At 60.9% G+C, this 16,984-nt stretch overlaps 2 protein-coding genes across 2 annotated transcripts; one reads left to right on the top strand and one right to left on the bottom strand.

Annotated features, from left to right (window-relative positions):
- Nucleotides 1-1,843: 1,843 nt before the first annotated feature.
- On the top strand, nucleotides 1,844-8,479 carry VWCE (von Willebrand factor C and EGF domains). Its single transcript, XM_074918344.1, has 20 exons — nucleotides 1,844-2,195; nucleotides 2,820-2,914; nucleotides 2,999-3,088; nucleotides 3,305-3,433; nucleotides 3,527-3,643; nucleotides 3,718-3,834; nucleotides 4,055-4,183; nucleotides 4,280-4,596; nucleotides 4,675-4,768; nucleotides 4,841-4,923; nucleotides 5,098-5,185; nucleotides 5,294-5,379; nucleotides 5,562-5,682; nucleotides 6,148-6,233; nucleotides 6,427-6,523; nucleotides 6,724-6,806; nucleotides 6,989-7,079; nucleotides 7,186-7,268; nucleotides 7,357-7,447; nucleotides 7,774-8,479. The coding sequence occupies exons 1-20, from the start codon at nucleotides 2,086-2,088 to the stop codon at nucleotides 8,148-8,150; spliced, it is 2,484 nt and encodes an 827-aa protein (XP_074774445.1). The 5' UTR covers nucleotides 1,844-2,085; the 3' UTR covers nucleotides 8,151-8,479.
- Nucleotides 8,480-9,535: 1,056 nt separating this feature from the next.
- On the bottom strand, nucleotides 9,536-12,621 carry LOC141966189 (pepsin A-like). The gene is made up of 9 exons (XM_074918624.1): nucleotides 12,566-12,621; nucleotides 12,158-12,305; nucleotides 11,730-11,847; nucleotides 11,445-11,563; nucleotides 11,155-11,354; nucleotides 10,796-10,912; nucleotides 10,541-10,679; nucleotides 9,780-9,872; nucleotides 9,536-9,685 (listed from the first exon to the last, which is right to left on the bottom strand). The coding sequence occupies exons 1-9, from the start codon at nucleotides 12,619-12,621 to the stop codon at nucleotides 9,536-9,538; spliced, it is 1,140 nt and encodes a 379-aa protein (XP_074774725.1).
- Nucleotides 12,622-16,984: the final 4,363 nt, after the last annotated feature.

Below are 16,984 nucleotides of genomic sequence, written 5' to 3'. Positions count from 1 at the left end.
AAGGCAAGGTGCTGGGGTGCGTGTCTGCTTTCCAGATGCATTTTTATGGCTATTTTTTTTTAAATTTAAGAAATCATAGTTTCTCCTCTTGCTGCGCCCTAGTGCTGATGATCTCCGGGCTCCTGAATATCCTCCCTGCTGAAGAATCCTCCCTGCCCACAGGGGATCACACTGAGGGTAGTTCTGGCTCTGCAGGCCCCCCTTTGCCACTTCCCCATCCCTGAGCACAGCGGGGCTGCCCAGGGGAGCACTTCCCTCCCCTGGGGCTGCAGTTCTCTGTGCGTCACAGATTAATAATTATCCTCCCGCTCTCCATTCGTTTATTTACGCTGTGAATTGTCCAAGCCGGGGGCTGCCCCTGGCTCGCTGCTGCCAGAAATGCACATGAGGGTGGCAGAGTCATTCCCAACCACCGCCGCCCTCCTCCTCCTCCTGCCTCTCAGCCTCTCCGTGGCTCTGTGTGCAAGCCCCGTCCATAACCCACCCTGTTGAGATCCCACAAACCCCCCCATGTCCCATCCTGGGCAGGTTGGTGTCAGCACAGACAGATTTTTTTTTTTTTTTTTTTTTCCCCGCCCAACCACCCTCTCTGCAGCAGCAAGAGGTGGCTGCTGTCCTGAAGGCCGAGCTTGTGCTGAACGCATCCTCAGGCTCCTGCAAGCCTCGGTTTCTCGGAGGAGGTCACAGGCAGAAGGCTATATTTGGCTATAACTCTGCCCAGAGAGGTTGTTTAGGACTGGGGGAAGCAAACTGACCCTTTGCAACGAGTCTGGACGGCGTGTTCACGTTGGTTTTAATCACTCGGGTGTTTGGGCTTTGCATTTGCCTGCCCGCGGCCACTCGTTTTTTTAATTTCTCACCAAAATTGGGGGGTCCCAGGGAGCACCAGCCTGCGGAGGGCAGCACACCACTCCTTCCCCTGCAAAACTGGGGATGCTGGTGCTGGCAGCCTCGCCTTTTTCTTTTTTTTTTTTTTTTTTTTTTTTTTTTTAATGGGTGAGGAACGTGGCTGGCTGGGGCAGGGCCGGGTGTTTATCCCGTGCCACTGGCCACACTCCAGCCTTGTTTGTGCAGCTGCTTCGCTGGGGCTGGGGTCACGTCCCCCCAAAGCTGGGGATTCATCTTTTATCCTCTCAAAAAATGTGGCTGCCCTGGGAGGTCCTGCACCCCTAAACCCAGCGTTTTCCTCCCACCCAGTACCCCATAACTCGCATTTCAAAGCGTGCAGGGGGTGATGCTGCAGGGAAAGGCGGGTGCTGGATGACCCCAAGCCTTGAGCAGGGGAAAGTCGTTAATTTTTGGGGAAATCCACACCCCATGGGGAACCGGAGGCTGCGGGTCGCTCCCTCTCTGAGGAGGCTGCAGGTACTGACCCGGGGCCGGCAGCCCCAGCCCTTTGCTCCCTGGTATAAATCATTTACCTGCCTGTGACCTTCGCTTCAGCCCCCAGCCCGGGAAGGGGTGAGGGGGGGGTTTGGCTGGGGGGTGACCGCTGTGCGGCAGCATCCCGCGCCCCTCTCCCTGCCGGGTGCACCCCACTATCCCGGCTCCACTTTGGCCCCTTTATCTGCTGCGTGCTCCCCTTTGGTGGGTCCCTGTGCAGGGCTGGGAAGGCGGCCCAGTGCCGCCAGGAGGAGGAGGAGGGGTGGGGAGAGGCCATGCCGGAGCTTTGCCAGATGTGGGAAAGGAGAGAAGGGGGAGACGCTTTCGCTGCTGCTTCCTGCCGTATTGGGGACCCCCCCCGCCCCAGCCCCACGTCTTCAAGCCGCCACCACGCTCACGGCCCCGGGATGAAGCCGCTCGCCTCGGCCAAGCCAACCAGCCTTGGGGTGAGCATCCCCGCGGCCCCTGCGGCCCCCCGTGTCGGGGTTGGGGGGTGGGTGGAGAGCCGGGTGCCGAGGCTTCCCCCCGCAGCGCTCCCCGCTCTCGCCTCCCTCCACCCCCCGCATTGTTCCCGGCCCGGCGGGCGGGAGGAGGAGCAGGGCCAAGGGCCAGCATGCGGTAGGCGCCCGTGCCGCCGAGGCAGCAGGAAGGCGGGCAGGAAGGCGAGCGCTGGGAGCGTGCCGCCGGCCACAGCCGCCTGTCATGTTGGTCGAGCTGCTCTTTCAAGCTGCCTGTGTGTCCCTGTTCCTCCCGGGCGGCCAGGGCAGGGTGTACCCCGGGAGGAAGAAGCCGGCCAGCTTTGCTGTGGAGAGGTAGCCGTGTCCCCCCCTTTTTATTATTTTTTTTATTTTGTCCTTCTCCTTCTCCCAGCTACACCTGGGGATGGCAGCGTGTTGTGCTGTGCCACGCTGAGCTCCGGCCATCTGCCCCGTGTCCTGCTGAGCTCCGGCCATCCACCCCCTCAGCTGCCCCCCTGGGGCTCCTGCCGTGTGTCCATCCCAGCTGGAGGGGCTGGCACCCCCCCGCGGCCCTCCCTCTGCCCCCGGGGGGGTTGACTGGGATCATGGGAGCCTGACCCTCAAAGGGGTCCTGCTCCCCAGCATCCATATCCTCCTCCCCCTTGTCCTGCCGGGGGACATTCTTCCCCTGTCACCACGTGTTGGGGTGTTTGGGTGAGCTGGGCATGATCCCCTCAGTCTGTCCCACCTTATTTTGCGGTCATGCTGCACCCCAGTTCGCCCTGTGTCTGCCTCTCCCTGGATCCACGCTGTGCTCTGCTGGGATGGGGTCACCACAGGCACAGCATGACCGCTCCTGCGTGTGTCCCCCCTCCTTGTGTTCTGGGGGGCGCGGGGGGGTGAGGAGCTCCCCCAGGCCCTTCGCTCTGCCCTGGGGGCTCGGGGCAGGGTGGCCTCAGCCTTTCCTCCCCGGCGCAGGCGCCGCGTGGGGCCCCACGTCTGCTTCTCGGGCTTCGGCAGCGGATGTTGCCCCGGGTGGATGCTGTCTCCGGGCAGCGGGCAGTGCACCCTGCGTGAGTAACGGGCTCGGGGAGGGGATGCATGGTGGGAGGGGGTCCCTGCCCCCTGACTGCTGCCTGTCTCCCCCCTCCCTGCAGCACTTTGCTCCTTTGGCTGCGGCAGTGGCTTGTGCATCGCCCCCAACCTCTGCTCATGCCCGGATGGAGAGCAGGGCATCACCTGCCCAGGTACCCACCTGCTCCTGGCCATGCCGAAAGTCAGGACCCCCGGCCTTTCCTAGCAGGGCACGTTGCTCCTTGCTGCACCCTCTGGCGCGGTCCCCATCCCTGGCAAGGGTAGGGGTGCTCCTGGGGTAGGGTGCAGTCCCCGGGGAGGGGGCCGGGGAGGTTGGGTGGGTGCTGGGGTGGTGTTGGTGCCCTGCGGACCCTCTGTCCGTGTTTCAGAGCCGCCGGGGACGTGCGGGGAGTACGGCTGCGACCTCTCCTGTAACCACGGCGGGTGCCAGGAGGTGGCCCGCGTCTGCCCCCTCGGCTTCTCCATGGTGGAGACAGACAACGGCGTCCGCTGCACTGGTGAGTTGTGATGGGGAGGTCCTAATGTGTGGGGGGGGATCCCAGAGGTGGTGGTGGCCCCCCATCTCCAGCTCTCCCCACTCATCCCCCCAGACATCGACGAGTGCCTGAGTGCTGCCTGTGAAGGTCTCTGCGTCAACACCGAGGGTGGCTTTGTCTGCGAGTGTGGCCCCGGCATGCAGCTCTCCGCCGACCGCCACAGCTGCCAGGGTGCGTGGGGGCAAGCAGGGCGGCAAGCAGGGGCCACCCAGGACTCCTGACCCTCAGCCTTTTGCCCCCACCAGATACGGACGAGTGCCTGGCCACGCCGTGCCAGCACCGCTGCAAGAACAGCATCGGCAGCTACCGCTGCTCCTGCCGGCCCGGCTACCACCTCCACGGCAACCGGCACTCCTGCGTGGGTGAGCGCTGCACGACAGCCCCCTCGTCCCTTCCCACATTGTGAAATCCAGGGGACAGAGGTGGCTATTGAGCCCATCGCCCTGCTGCCACTGCCTTGTCCCCATCCTTGCGTGGGCCACGCTGGAGGGGACAACTCAGTGCGCCGGGGTCCCCCTTGAGCTATTTCCTGGGGTGCAGCACCTCCTGCCCAAGGTACTAATGAGTCCCCGTGTCTCTCAGATGTCAACGAATGCCGGCGGCCGGGAGAGCGCCGAGCTTGCCAGCACGCCTGCCACAACACGCCGGGCAGCTACCTCTGCTCCTGCCGCCCCGGCTACAGGCTCAGCGGCGACAGGGTCTCCTGCGAAGGTACCTGGCTCCTTCTCCAGGCCCGGAGAGGGGAGTGGAGTGGGATGCTCCCAGCTCCCTGCCTGCCCTAAGGGCTGTCTGTTCCTTCCTTCCTAGGCTACCCCAAATCCATCCTGGCCCCATCGCCCATCCTCCAGTCCCTGCAGCATCCGCCCACCCTTGTTCTTCTCCCTCCTGGCTCTGGGGGATCCCTCCTTGGCCCCAGGGGCTCCCCCTCACCTCACCTCCCTGCTGCAGCTCCCGGGACCCAACTCCCTTCCTCCTCTCCCACCCCAACCACTGAACCATCCCCACATGCTGTGGGAGCCCCTGGTACCTCCACTCCCTCAGCCCCTCGCTGTTGGTACCAGGGGGCTCCCCGGGAGCCTGGAGCTCGCTGGATAGAGTTGGGGTGCCAGAGCTGCACCTGCCAAGTAAGCACTCCTTCTTACCCCCGCCTCTCCCTGCCACACCAGCCTGACGTTGGGCTGAGCCGGTGTGTGCCCTTGCAGGGGGGGCGAGTGCTCTGCGAGGCCGTCAGCTGCCCCGTGTCGTGCTCCCACCCACTGCCTGCCTCAGCTGGGAGCTGCTGCCCCAGTTGCACAGGTAAACCCCAGACCCCCCACAACAACCCCAACACCCTGGGGCAGCCCCCCCCTTAACCCTTCTGCCTTGCAGGCTGCCTGCATGATGGGGTGACTCGGGCTGAGGGCGATGTCTTCTCCCCATCTGATGGGAACTGCACCGTCTGCGTCTGCCTGGTGAGCCCGTGCCGTTCCGGGTTGGGAGCGTCCCCCCCAAAAAAAAGAACACCCTGGGATTTATCTTCGAGGCAATGAGGCGGGATGTGCTGGGGCAGGATAATGCCCTGGTATCGGGGAAGGGGTGTGTCGCCCCTCGGCTGCCCCGTTATAGCCCCACACCCTCCTCCGTAGGCTGGGAACGTCTCCTGCATCACCCCCGAGTGCCCCCCGGGCTCTTGCCCCGGCACCTCGCCAGCTGACTGCTGCTCCTGCCAGCCAGGTGGGTCCTCTGGGCTCCCCCCCAGCCCTTGGCGATGGGGTTTTGGGGTGGGGGGGTCAGCAGGAACCATGCTTCACTCCCCAACCCTGCTGCCTCACTCCTCCCCAGCAAAATGCAGTTTTCGGGGCCACACTTACGCACATGGCACCCAGTTCAACCTGGATGGGGACGACTGTACCACCTGCATCTGCCGGGTAGGTCCTGGGGGGCCAGGGGGGTCCCCAGGGTTGGGGATCCCCAAGGATGCTCCAGGCATCATCCTGATGGGGATGGCAGGGGGGAATCCAGCCTTTGCTTGGCGCTGAGGTAAGATGGGGGGGTACGGGGCTGTGTCTGGCTGCAGGGGCCAGCGGGTGACGTGTCCCCATGTCCCCAGGGGGGTGAGGTGGAGTGTTCCTTCACCCCGTGCCCTATGCTGGACTGCCCGCAGCACCAGCGGCACCTCAACCCCGGGCAGTGCTGCTTCACCTGCCGGGACCCCCCGGCCCCCCCTGCTGGTGAGACCACGCTGGGGTGTACTGGGGGGACAGGCAGGGCGGGATGGGGGGGAGAGCTGGGGGACAGGGAGGACAGAATGTGGGGGACACTTGGGGACAGTAAGGACAGGCTGTGGGGGACATCTGGGGACGGGCAGGGCGAGATGTGGGGGACACTGGGGTACGGGGAGGGGGGGAGGTTGGAAATACCTGAGCACAGGGAGGGTGGGATGTGGGGGACAGCTGGGCACAAGGAGGATGGGATTTAGGGGACACCTGGGGACAGGGAGAGCAGGGGAAAGTGGGGGAGCTGGATGTGGGGGTTCACAGGCTACGGCAGGGCCTTGGGGGGGCTGCACAGCCATGGGGTTTGGAGGTGGGCAGCGGGCACAGGGTGGCAACCACACACGAGTGCAGCAGTGCAGCAGGAGGGTGACGGGCTGGGGGTGTCCGTGTCCCCCCGTGTCCTGTCCCCCCCACTCCCAGGCTGCTTTGTGGACGATAACGGGGTGGAGTTTCCCATCGGACAGATCTGGTCTCCGGGCGATCCCTGTGAGTTATGCATCTGCCAGGTGAATGAGAACCTGCTCTGCTTCACTCCTCCTACCTGCCCCTGCCCCGGCGCACGGCTCCTGGCCCCGCTCCTTCCCTCGGGCTGCCGGGCTGCTCATGGCGGTGGTACCCGGCAGCTCCCCGGCTTCGTGGCCTTTAAACCCCGCGGTTTTGGGCAGCCCAAGATCTCTGTCAAGTGCTTCTCCCCTGCAGGCAGACGGTTCGGTGAGCTGCAAGAGGACAGACTGCGTGGAGACATGTCCCTACCCCATCCGCATCCCCGGGCAGTGCTGCCCCGACTGCTCGGCAGGTGAGGGGTGTGGTGGGTGTTTTTCAGAGGGGTGCTGGGCCCTCTGTGCCCCCCTCTGCATCCCCCTCTGCACCCCTTCTGCATCCCCTGCCTGCGGTCCTCGGCAGAGCCAGAGCCACCAAGCCTGGTCTCAAGCAGTGAGGTCTCCCAAGGGTCCCCAAACCACCTGGGGACCACAAGTGCCCCTCTGCTCCCCGCAGGCTGCACCTACATGGGAAGGATTTTCTACAACAATGAGACCTTCCCCTCTGTCCTGGACCCCTGTCTCAGCTGCATCTGCCTGGTGAGGGCTGCGCCGGGGATTGTGAGATGTTTTTTTTGGCTCCTGCCCTGTGGGCTGAGCCCCAGTTTTTTCCTCCATTGCAGGAAAAAGCTCCCGGGTGTCTCGGGGCTGCCCCCTTTACCCCAGCCCACCCCAGCGGGTGCTAATGCCTGGCCCTCGTGCATCTCTCCCGTCTCTCGCAGCTGGGCTCGGTGGCCTGTTCGCCCGTGGACTGTGCCATCTTCTGCACCTACCCCTTCCACCCTGAGGGCGAGTGCTGCCCTGTCTGTAACGGTAGGAGCTGGGAAAGGGGGTGGGGGGGACCAGGGGGTCCTGTCCCCTCACCTTGTGACACCCCATCACCACCACCACCCACTGAGCGCTGCCTCGCTCCCTGCAGACTGCAACTACCAGGGGAGGAAGGTAGTGAACGGCCAGACCTTCACCCCCGAGGGACAGCCCTGCACCCGCTGTACCTGCCAGGTGAGTGGGGTGCCTGCGGGGTGCCTGTGTCAGTGGCAGAGGGGATGGTGGGGGGTGGCTCACCCCCATTTTTGCCCCTCACTGCCAGCTCGGTGAGGTGAGCTGCGAGAAGAGGCTGTGTCCCCGCTCCTGCGCAGAGCTCGCCGCGCTGCCCGCTGCCTGCTGCCCGCCCTGCCAAGGTAACGGGGATGCCCAGACGCTGGGAAAAGTTTGGCTTGGGCCCCCCTGCCCTGTGGGATGCAGCTGGGGCCGTTGGGTGCCCCCAGAATCACAGAATCATCAGGGCTGGAACTCCCTCCTTTCAGGGAGTTGCAGAGGGCCATGAGGTCTCCCCTCAGCCTCCTCTTCTCCAGACTAAACCCCCCCCAGTTCCCCCAGCCGCTCCCCAGCAGACCTGTGCTCCAGACCCTGCACCAGCTCCGCTGTCCTTCTCTGGACACAGGGTGGGGTGGGGTGGGGGTCCCAGGGGAGAGGTGGGTGCTAACCGAAAGCATCTCTCCATTAGCCACAGATGTCCGGCTCCTGCTGCAGAGTGGTGACTTGTCCTTGTCCCCATCCCACGAGGACCCCCCTACCAGCACCCCCAGCCCCCCACCATTGACCTGGACTCCCCGCCACCGCCTGGCCCAGCTCCTGTTCCCCAATACACCCCCCCTCAGCCCCTCTCCAGGGAGAACAGGGGCTGAGGAGCCCCCTCCAACCACGCTGAGCCCTCCTGGGCACCCACTGACAGCCACACTGCTCCCCGACACACCCTCGGAGGCTGCGGCCCCCACAGGCACCCCCAGCTCGAGCCCCGAGGCTCAGGGACCCCCCGGGGATGTGGATCCCTCTGTTGTGCCATCGGCCAGTGGGGAGAGCCCCCAGCACATGGTTCCCTAGGGCCCAGGTGCCGTGTATGCCTGGCACAGTGTGAGGAGGAGGATGAAGAAGAGGAGGATGAGGGGATCTACAGGACCAGCAGGCCTGGCCCACCAGGCCCCCCCCGGGGTGGTGGGTGGCTGGGGAGGGGGTGCCAAGCAGGACAGGGTGGGTGACACCATCCCCACTTCCACGGGTGCATGGACACGGACCCCATCTGCCCCAGGGGGCCGATGGCAGGACTGGGGGCAGGACCAGCCCCCCTCCCCTCTCCCTCCTCGCACCTCCCTGGCTCTCTGGGTGCAGAATGGGGGGATGGGAGATGCTCCTGGCCAGACTGGGGTGCCCTGAGCCAGCCCCCACTTGCAGCACGCACCCCTAGGCTGGGAACCGCCCCTGGCGTGAGGAGAGGGTGAGCTGTGTCCCCCGCTCCCCTTTCCCCCTAATAAAGTCACCCTGGTATTTATACCCCGTTCCCCTCCTCCTGCTTGCACATGCCCAGCCCTGGGGCTTCCCCTTGCTGGGGGGGGGGGGGCGGCTTTGGGGTGCATGCCCCCTCCACCCTCCCCCCGGATGAGTGGGCAGTGCTGGAGGTGTTCAGCCCTCCCTGAGTGGGATTTGAGGACAGGAGAGACATGTCCTGCCCCCATGGCAGGAGCCTGGTTGGGGATTTCATGGCCGAGTGGAGCTGAGCTGGGGGAAGAGATATTTGGGGGGGGGGGGGGGGGGCGCATGTGCCAGATTTTGGCTACTCCCAGTTGAGACTTTCCAGGGGTTTAGCCTGAGCAAAGCGCCAGGTCCTGGGAAATGTTTGCAAGGTGCTGAGGCTGCTCTACCCCGGGAGACGGTGACAAACCGGGGCCGTGGCTCCTGGCAGTGCCATGGGGGTTTATCCAGCACAGAGAGATGATGCTTAGCAGCATAAATTCCCCCCCCTCCAGCACCAATTTAGGACCCAGTGCTGTGGCAGGCACTGTCCCCCTCAAAAAAAGTGGGTATGGGATGCTGGCAGAGCCATAGCCATGATCCCATCTTTGTGGTCCTTCTCTGGCCCACCTGGCCACCAGTAGCCACAGCCACCTCCCAGCATGGCCAGAGAGCAGTGGCCCTGGGCCATGGTTGGTGGCCCGGGCAGCCTGGGGCTCTTTGGGGCTGCAGTTGGGGGGTTTGCGGAGCATAATCGGGGTCCGCACCCAGGGCTGTGTTGGCACACTGGGGTGACCAAGCCAGCCCTTCCCAGAGAGACGTGACACAAGGGAGCTTGTCTACAGCTTTATTGTGCTTGGTGGTGCTGGCAAGAGGGGACGGGAGCATTGGGCAAGGGTCCGGCATGCCAATCACCAAGCTGGGGCCACCAGGGCGGAGGGGTGGGCTACCTGGCCCTGGTCCCAGCCCTAAGGCGCAGCTCAGGGCAGTGGGGACAGCCCCACCATGTTGTTGGCCCTGTTGAAGATGACATAGTACTCGCGGATGAAGACATCCCCTAGGATCCAGAGCTCGCCCGACTCGGTGGGGATGTTCATGCCTTGGAAGGCGAGGATGCAGTACCCATCGCTCTGCAGCAAAGGACACAGTGGATGGTGGGTATCAGCTGCTGGAGCCCCCCACCCTGAGCCCCCTCAGTCCCCCCCTCCTCAGCGGGATGCTCACCTGTATCACGTAGGCACTGGGTGGCACGGGGAAACCTTGGCCGTTGAGGTAGAAGACGACGTCAGGCAGACTGCTGACAGCATCACAGCTGATCTGGGGGGGAAATGGGGACAAGGGGGGGTCAGTGGATGCCTCAGGAGGGATCACGTACTCTGCGGAGTAGTGGGGACTGCGGAGCAGCCACGGGGTCCAGCTGGGCACCCAGCAGAGCCCCAAAAGTCCCCCAAATCATAGAATCCTGGAATCATCTGGGTTGGAAAAGCCCTTGAAGATCCTCTAGTCCAACCATGAACCTCACACTGACCGTTCCCAACTCCACCAGATCCCTCAGCGCTGGGTCAGCCCGACTCTTCAACCCCTCCAGGGATGGGGACTCCCCCCCTGCCCTGGGCAGCCCATTCCAACGCCCAACAGCCCCTTCTGCACAGAAATCCTTCCTCAGAGCCAGCCTGACCCTGCCCTGGGCAGCTTGAGGCCATTCCCTCTTGTCCTGGCGCTTGTTCCTTGGTTCAAGAGACTCATCCCCCCTCTCTGCACCCTCCTCTCAGGGAGCTGTAGAGGGCCAGGAGGTCTCCCCTCAGCCTCCTCTTCTCCAGACTAAACCCCCCCAGTTCCCCCAGCCGCTCCCCAGCAGACCTGTGCTCCAGACCCTGCCCCAGCTCCGTTGCCTTTCTCTGGACACGCTCGAGTCATTCAATGGCCTTTTTGGGATAAGGGGAAAGAGGGACAGGTAAGTCCTGCATGCTCCCCTGGGGCCTCACCTGGCCGTTGGAGCTGGCACCGAGGGCACTCAGGAGGTTGTTAAGGGCTGAGTTGGGCACAGCCAGCAGCGAGGTGCCCGTGTCCACGATGGCCTGGCAGCCAGCAGAGCAAGCAACAATCTGCCCGCCGATGGAGACGCTGGGGAGAGGGGCACAGGGTGAGGCTCCCAGGCACGGGACGAGGGGCTGCACCCCCAAAAAGAGCAGCTGGAGGGCAAAGGGTGTCACCAAGCCCATGGGCTGCTCTGGGATTACCTGTCCATGGTGATCTGCCAGTAGGTTTCAGCAGAGAGGGGGATCCAGGAGATGCCGTTGGTGGTGTAGGAGGAATCGATGGCACCAAAGAGGACGAAGCTGCCGCTCTGCCCATTCCTGCAAGGGGGGAGCTGTCAAGTGGGGATCCCAGGCTGCCACCACGCCCCTGGCAGTGCCACCACCAAGGGGAGCTTTGCCACCATCCTCCTGTACTTGTACCACTGCTGGCGCTGGTGAGCCCCCTCCCCGGGAGTCACAGGAAGTTGTGCCCCTGGGGAACAGTGCCAGAGCAAGCCCCCGTGGGAGGGAAACGGGAGAAAATCCTCATCAAGGGCTGGGCAGCTCCAGCTGGGGCTTACCTGCTCAGGTAGACGGAGAAGAGATCCTGGGCAACAAGTCCTTCCTTCATCATGTTGTCAAAGACAGGGGTGGCTCCAGAGGAGGCGATGCTCGGGAAAGCCAGCCCCAGGATGCCATCAAAGGGCATGTAGTAGAAGAAATCGCCAGGCTCGGTCTCAGCCAGCCCGAAAATCTGGTTGAGAACTTCGATATCTGCAACCTGGTCGGGGAAGGGGGAGAAGGGTTTGGTTTAGGCAGGCAGTGTCCTGGTGTCCCCGCTCCCGTGGGTTGGGGGGGGCTGGTGCCTTACGGTCACGGTGTCGTAGCCCAAGATGCCAGTCATGCTGCCGGTGCCATAGGCAATTTCAACGGTATCGTTGGTGCCGATGAAGGTGGAGGAGTCGGCTGGGTTGAAGCGGTTGTGGTTCGCTGCAGGGATGGGAGGGAGAGATTCATGGTTCATCCTGCCCTCAGGGACTGAGGAAGCTCCTCCAGTGCTTCCCCCATCGCCCAACGTCTCTTGGCTCCCAGCCCCTCCCTAGCTTCCCCTGCCTTCACCCCTTGCCCAGTGGCCACAGGGCCACTGGATACTCACTGCAGGCTGGGCTGGAGCAGTACACGGAGGGCACCCACAGGTTGGAGGAGCCAGTGTCAAAGATAACAGTGAACTCCTGGGCTGGGGAACCGATGGAGATGGTGCCAAAGTACTCATTCTGTCAAAGAGTGATGGGTAAGGGATTAGTGGGGTGGATAAGGGGCTAGCAGGATGGGTGAAAGGCTAGCAGGATGGGGAAGGGGCTAGTGGGATAGGTAACAGCTTAAGGGAATGAGTAAGGGGCTAGTGGGATGGGTGAGGGGTTTAGAGGGATGGGTAAGAGGCTAGTGGGTCAGGTTAAGGGACTAGTGGGATGGGTAATGGGTTAGGGAAATGGGTAAGGGGCTAGCGGGTCAGGTAAGAGGCTAGGAGGATGTTTAAGGGGCCAGGGGCCCTGCGGATCACCCCCTCTGCCCCGCCATGCTCACATCCATGTAGTTCTGCAGGGGCTCGGCGGAGGCGCTGGTGGCGAAGTACTTGGTGGCCGGGTTGTAGGGGTGCTGCTTCAGGTAGTTCTGCAGCAAGCCGTGCTCCTGCAGCGACTGCCGCAGGGACTTCCCCCTCCACAGAGGGACCCTGCGGGCAGAGGGGAGCCCACCTGTCACCCAGAGCCAGGCAGGGAAACATGTCTCGGGGGGGGCTGTGGGTACCCCTGCGCTGCGCTCGCCCCGTGCCTCATCCCACAGCCCCTCAGGTGGGACCCCGGGGCCCATTCTCGCTGCAGGGAGCCTTGGCCATGGCAATAGGCTGCAGGTTGTGTCCCCCTCCCCGTTCCCTGCTTGGGGGTGCTGGGGATCACAGCAGTTGCATGGGCATCCCAAAACCCTGGTGCTCACCTGAGGGCAAGGCACTGGGCCATGGCCACCAAGCCGAGGAGCAGGAGCAGCTTCATGGTGACTGGTGACAGCGACCAAGGCGAAGAGATGCACCGAGTGTGCCACCGGCCCCAACCTGGCTCCTTATATCCCAGCCACACTTGTTTGGTCAGCGTCCTCGATAAGAAAGGCAAACGCCTCCGGGGGAAGTTATCACAACGTCCTTAAGGCAGGCGGGGGGAATGTCAAGCTGAGGACTCTCCATCTTCACCAGGGTCAAAAGCACAGGGATGCTTGCGGCAGGCTGGGGCTGGGAGAGAAGCACCTTTCAGTTTTGAGTCTGGAGCGGGAGGCACTGGGGGGCTGGTGAGGGGCCATTTCTGGGCATTTCCTCCCACTGTGGCTGAGGAATCACAGCATAAATCATGGGCTGTTAGATGAAGGCATTTCTTTTCCAGTTGGCTCTAGCTGGCCTGGGGTGGCCACCACAGGGGATGACATTTTCCCAGCGCTGCAGTCCAGAGGGTCCTGGGGCTGCTCCAGACCATCACTGCCCTGCTCTGAAGAGCACAGGTTCTGTAAATTTGCTTTATCTTGCACCAACATCCAACAGGTAAACATGGCCGTTCCTCACCAGCCTAGTCCTTTGCAGGTGGTAGCTCAACACCCTGCGTCCCTGAACGCCTGCCCCGGGGCTCTGGTGGGGAAGGTGGAAGCCCATGGCCTCCTCGAGCTGCTGCCTGCACCCCCTGCCTGCACCCCCTGCCCCCACACTGGGATCAGCAGAGGAACTGCGCTGCTGGGTCTGGCTTCACATCACAAATCACAGACTGGTTTGGGCTGGAAGGGACCTTAAAGCCCATCCAGTGCCACCCCCTGACAGGCACAGACACCTTTCACTAGGCCAAGTTGCCCAAAGCCCCGTCCAACCTGGCCTTGAACCCTTCCAGGGAGGGGGCAGCCACAGCTTCTCTGGGCAGCCTGTGCCAGGGCCTCACCACCCTCACAGGGAAGCTTTCTTCTTTAGATCTCATCTAAATCATCCCTCTGTCAGTTTGAAACGATTCTCCCTCATCCTATCCCTACACCCCCCTTGATCAAGAGTCCCTCCCCCCTTTCCTGTAGCCCCTTTCAGCCCTGGGAGGCCTCTCTAAGGTCTCCCCGGAGCCTTCTCTTCTCCAGCTGAACCCCCCCACCTCTCTCAGCCTGTCCTCACAGCGGAGGAGCTCCAGCCCCCCCGAGCATCTTCGTGTTCTCCTCTGGCCCCACTCCAGCAGGTCCATGGGCTGCCTGTGGAACTGGGACCCAATGAGGGGTGAAACTGGGACCAGTTGAGGGAAAGACCAGCTTGGGATGCTGCTGATTGAACAATGCCAAGGTCGCCGGCACTGGGCTGCGTCAGAGGTGCCCGATCTCCGTCACAGCCCCACGTGCGTGAGATGTGGCTGCCGGCACGGTCACCTTGTCCTGGAGGAAAACAAAGCCAGTCCCTGCAGTGAGGAGTTGGGGACCAGCCTGCCCAGAGGCACTATATGGGTGGGAGCTGATTGTCCTCCCTCGGTACCGGTTTCACCCCAGCTCTGAATAATAAAATAATTGAGGGTGGATGTTAAATTGCAGCAGAGGAATGAAATGAAATGAACCTGGCAGGGTGAAAAGGGATGAAACACATAATTCTCCCTGAGCAAAAGGGAAGATGTGATGGGTTCAGTTTGTGGGTAGGAGTCTAGAAAGGAAAAGATCTTGGCTGACCACCAAAATGGAAAGTCTGGACCTGGTAGGAGGCCACTGCCTGAAAACCCTGCGTGGAGCCTTGGCATTGCGTTCCCCACCAGCCTCATGAGCCAGCCTGTGTCTTCAGGTAGCCATAAACTACAGAAAAAATCAGAGATCAGACAACAGCATCAACTTCAGGCCTTGCTCCCTCTTTCCACACAAGGCAGCAGCATGTTTTGATGAATATGAGCTCAGATCAGGAGCATCTCTAGCAGAGGGGCTGGTTCGCTGCAAACACATCCTTGCTGCACTACACATAGAAAACATACATCTGTAAAAGGTCATCAGAGCAGAGGGCTTGAGGACATGTCTTATAGCGAGCAGCTGAGGGAACTGGGGGGGTTTAGTCTGGAGAAGAGGAGGCTGAGGGGAGACCTCCTGGCCCTCTACAGCTCCCTGACAGGAGGGTGCAGAGAGGGGGGATGAGTCTCTTGAACCAAGGAACAAGCGCCAGGACAAGAGGGAATGGCCTCAAGCTGCCCAGGGCAGGGTCAGGCTGGCTCTGAGGAAGGATTTCTGTGCAGAAGGGGCTGTTGGGCGTTGGAATGGGCTGCCCAGGGCAGGGGGGGAGTCCCCATCCCTGGAGGGGTTGAAGAGACGGGTTGACCCAGCGCTGAGGGATCTGGTGGAGTTGGGAACGGTCAGTGTGAGGTTCATGGTTGGACTGGAGGAGCTTCAAGGGCTTTTCCAACCCAGATGATTCTGGGATTCCATGAGGACGTGTCCCTCAGCAGAGAAGCTCTCGTAGCCTCGGGACTGCTCTGACAGGCTGTTAGATTGTTTTTCTTTCCCCCAGCACACTGCGTGTCTGCAGACAGGGAAGAGGCTGTTCCTGCTTGGCAAAGCCTCTTCCTCCGCAGCACACAGGGAGCTCACGGTGATTTGCCCACGCTGCTGCAGGTATTAGGAACAGCTGCTCTAAATCTTGTTGGTATATAAAGCAGATTCAGAGCAGGGGTTTGCTGGTTTGCCTGGCTCTCACTTGATTGCCCTGTGCTGGGAGCCCTTTGCAAGTTTCCTCACCCCTTGGTGCTGGTGGAAGGCAGAGGCTGTACCCCTGCAGAGCCCAGCCCCTCAATGGCAGTGCTTTTGGGGGGTGGTTTGGAGAGTTGTTGATGCTCCCACTTTCCCACCAATTTGCCCTCCAAGGATTGAGACCTGGGGCTTCCTCCTGGGAGGCTGCTCAGGAGCTGCTGGGCTTGGTGTGTGCTCCACGCCAGGGAAGATAACGCCGTAGGAAGCCCATGAGAGCTGGTGTGGGCTGTGGGAGGTGGTGGCTGGAAAGCCACAAAGCTGGTAGCCAGGTGCATGTGTCAGTGAGAGCTTGTGATGGAGAGGAAGGTCCTGCTGGAAGGTGGAAATGGTCCTTGGCTCAGCCCCACAGTGGGGAATGGGAGGTAAGTGCCCCTTCTCCTTGGGCAGGGACAAAGGTCCTGGCGATGTTGGGGTGGATTTCCCTCTGTTTGCAGGAAAAGGTGGGACATTCATTCAGCAGAATGTCCCTGTGCAGGGCAAGGGAATGTGGGGGGAGCTGCCTCCAAGGTGTACATTTGCACAGATGCTCACCCTGTATTGGTTCTGGTAACGAGTGGAGAATTTTCTCTGAGAAATGGAAAGCTGAAGGGCAGTAACATTCCAAGTGCTAAATTATTCTTTCAGAGCAAGTCAGTGAGTTGGGTTTCAGCACCTGAAGTCTGAACTTGCTGTCATGCCTCACTTCAACCTGGTCTCCCTTGTTTTGGGGCTAAGTGTTAGGGTTCTTTTTCCAGAAAGTTAGAGAAAATGACAAGTTTTTCAAGAGCTGTTTATCAATTTTTTTTTTTTTTTTTTTTTTTTTTTGCCAGTCAGACATAACATAAACCTCTCCAGGCACAGAAGGCAGGGACTAACCTGTGCTCTCATGGCAGTCCTCGTTCTGGGCAAAGAGGATGTTTGGGTTGAATGCTCTCCTTTTATTAAAAAACAACAACAACAAAAAAAACCCAAAACAAACAGAAAAGCCTCATGCTCAGGACCACTGTTTAGTGAAATGTAATTTGTTTTGTAGTGTTAGGGAAATATAATTTGTTTTATTCTGTAACTTGGTTGCTCTGGCAGTGATAGGTTTGCACGCAACTAAAGCTCCCTTGCCCAGAGCAGCAAAGAGACTGGAAGAGTTGCAGCAGCTTCTTTTGCACAAAAAAGGTACGTCCTGTGTTTCTAGGCTGATATAAGGGCCTCTGGGTGAGCTGGTCTCTTCTGAACACCAAACTATAGCCCAAATTTTGGGGATTGTATCATGTAGTGAAGACTCAGTTTTCCAATGTTTTACTGCATTTAGTTGTTGCTGGAGCAGAGCTCCATGTGCGAAGTTGTAATCATTGAGGCTCAGGATTTCATTTTTTTCAATGCAGAGAAATAATTTGTCAAATTATAGGAAGTTTGGGGATGATCCCATCACCAGGAGCCAAGGAAAAACTGTATTGGGATAGGCATTGATTTTTGGATGTGTCATTATACACAGAATGAAGTTGTGGAATTCAGCACCAGAAAAATCTCAGAACAGATATTTAGTGCCATTAAAGTCAAGAACAAAAGAAACAGGGGAGTATGGAAAATTATTACTTTTAGGGTGAGAAATGACTGAGGTGGGACAGACAGAATTTAGCCCCTTCCTACTGTGCT

Source organism: Athene noctua, chromosome 14, assembly GCF_965140245.1.
Source record: "Athene noctua chromosome 14, bAthNoc1.hap1.1, whole genome shotgun sequence".
Classification (NCBI taxonomy): Eukaryota; Metazoa; Chordata; class Aves; order Strigiformes; family Strigidae; genus Athene; species Athene noctua.
Note: the sequence above shows the minus strand (reverse complement) of the source record. Positions and strands in the feature narration are given on the sequence as shown.

Coding starts and splice junctions, on each gene's coding strand:
- VWCE (XM_074918344.1), top strand. CDS start 2,086: ATGTTGGTCGAGCTGCTCTTTCAAGCTGCCTGTGTGTCCCTGTTCCTC. Junction 2,196..2,819: donor GCCAGCTTTGCTGTGGAGAG/GTAGCCGTGTCC, acceptor TCCCCGGCGCAG/GCGCCGCGTGGGGCCCCACG. Junction 7,448..7,773: donor CTGCTGCCCGCCCTGCCAAG/GTAACGGGGATG, acceptor TCTCTCCATTAG/CCACAGATGTCCGGCTCCTG.
- LOC141966189 (XM_074918624.1), bottom strand. CDS start 12,621: ATGAAGCTGCTCCTGCTCCTCGGCTTGGTGGCCATGGCCCAGTGCCTT. Junction 11,848..12,157: donor CCCTGCAGAACTACATGGAT/GTGAGCATGGCG, acceptor ACTCTTTGACAG/AATGAGTACTTTGGCACCAT. Junction 11,564..11,729: donor CTGCTCCAGCCCAGCCTGCA/GTGAGTATCCAG, acceptor CCATCCCTGCAG/CGAACCACAACCGCTTCAAC.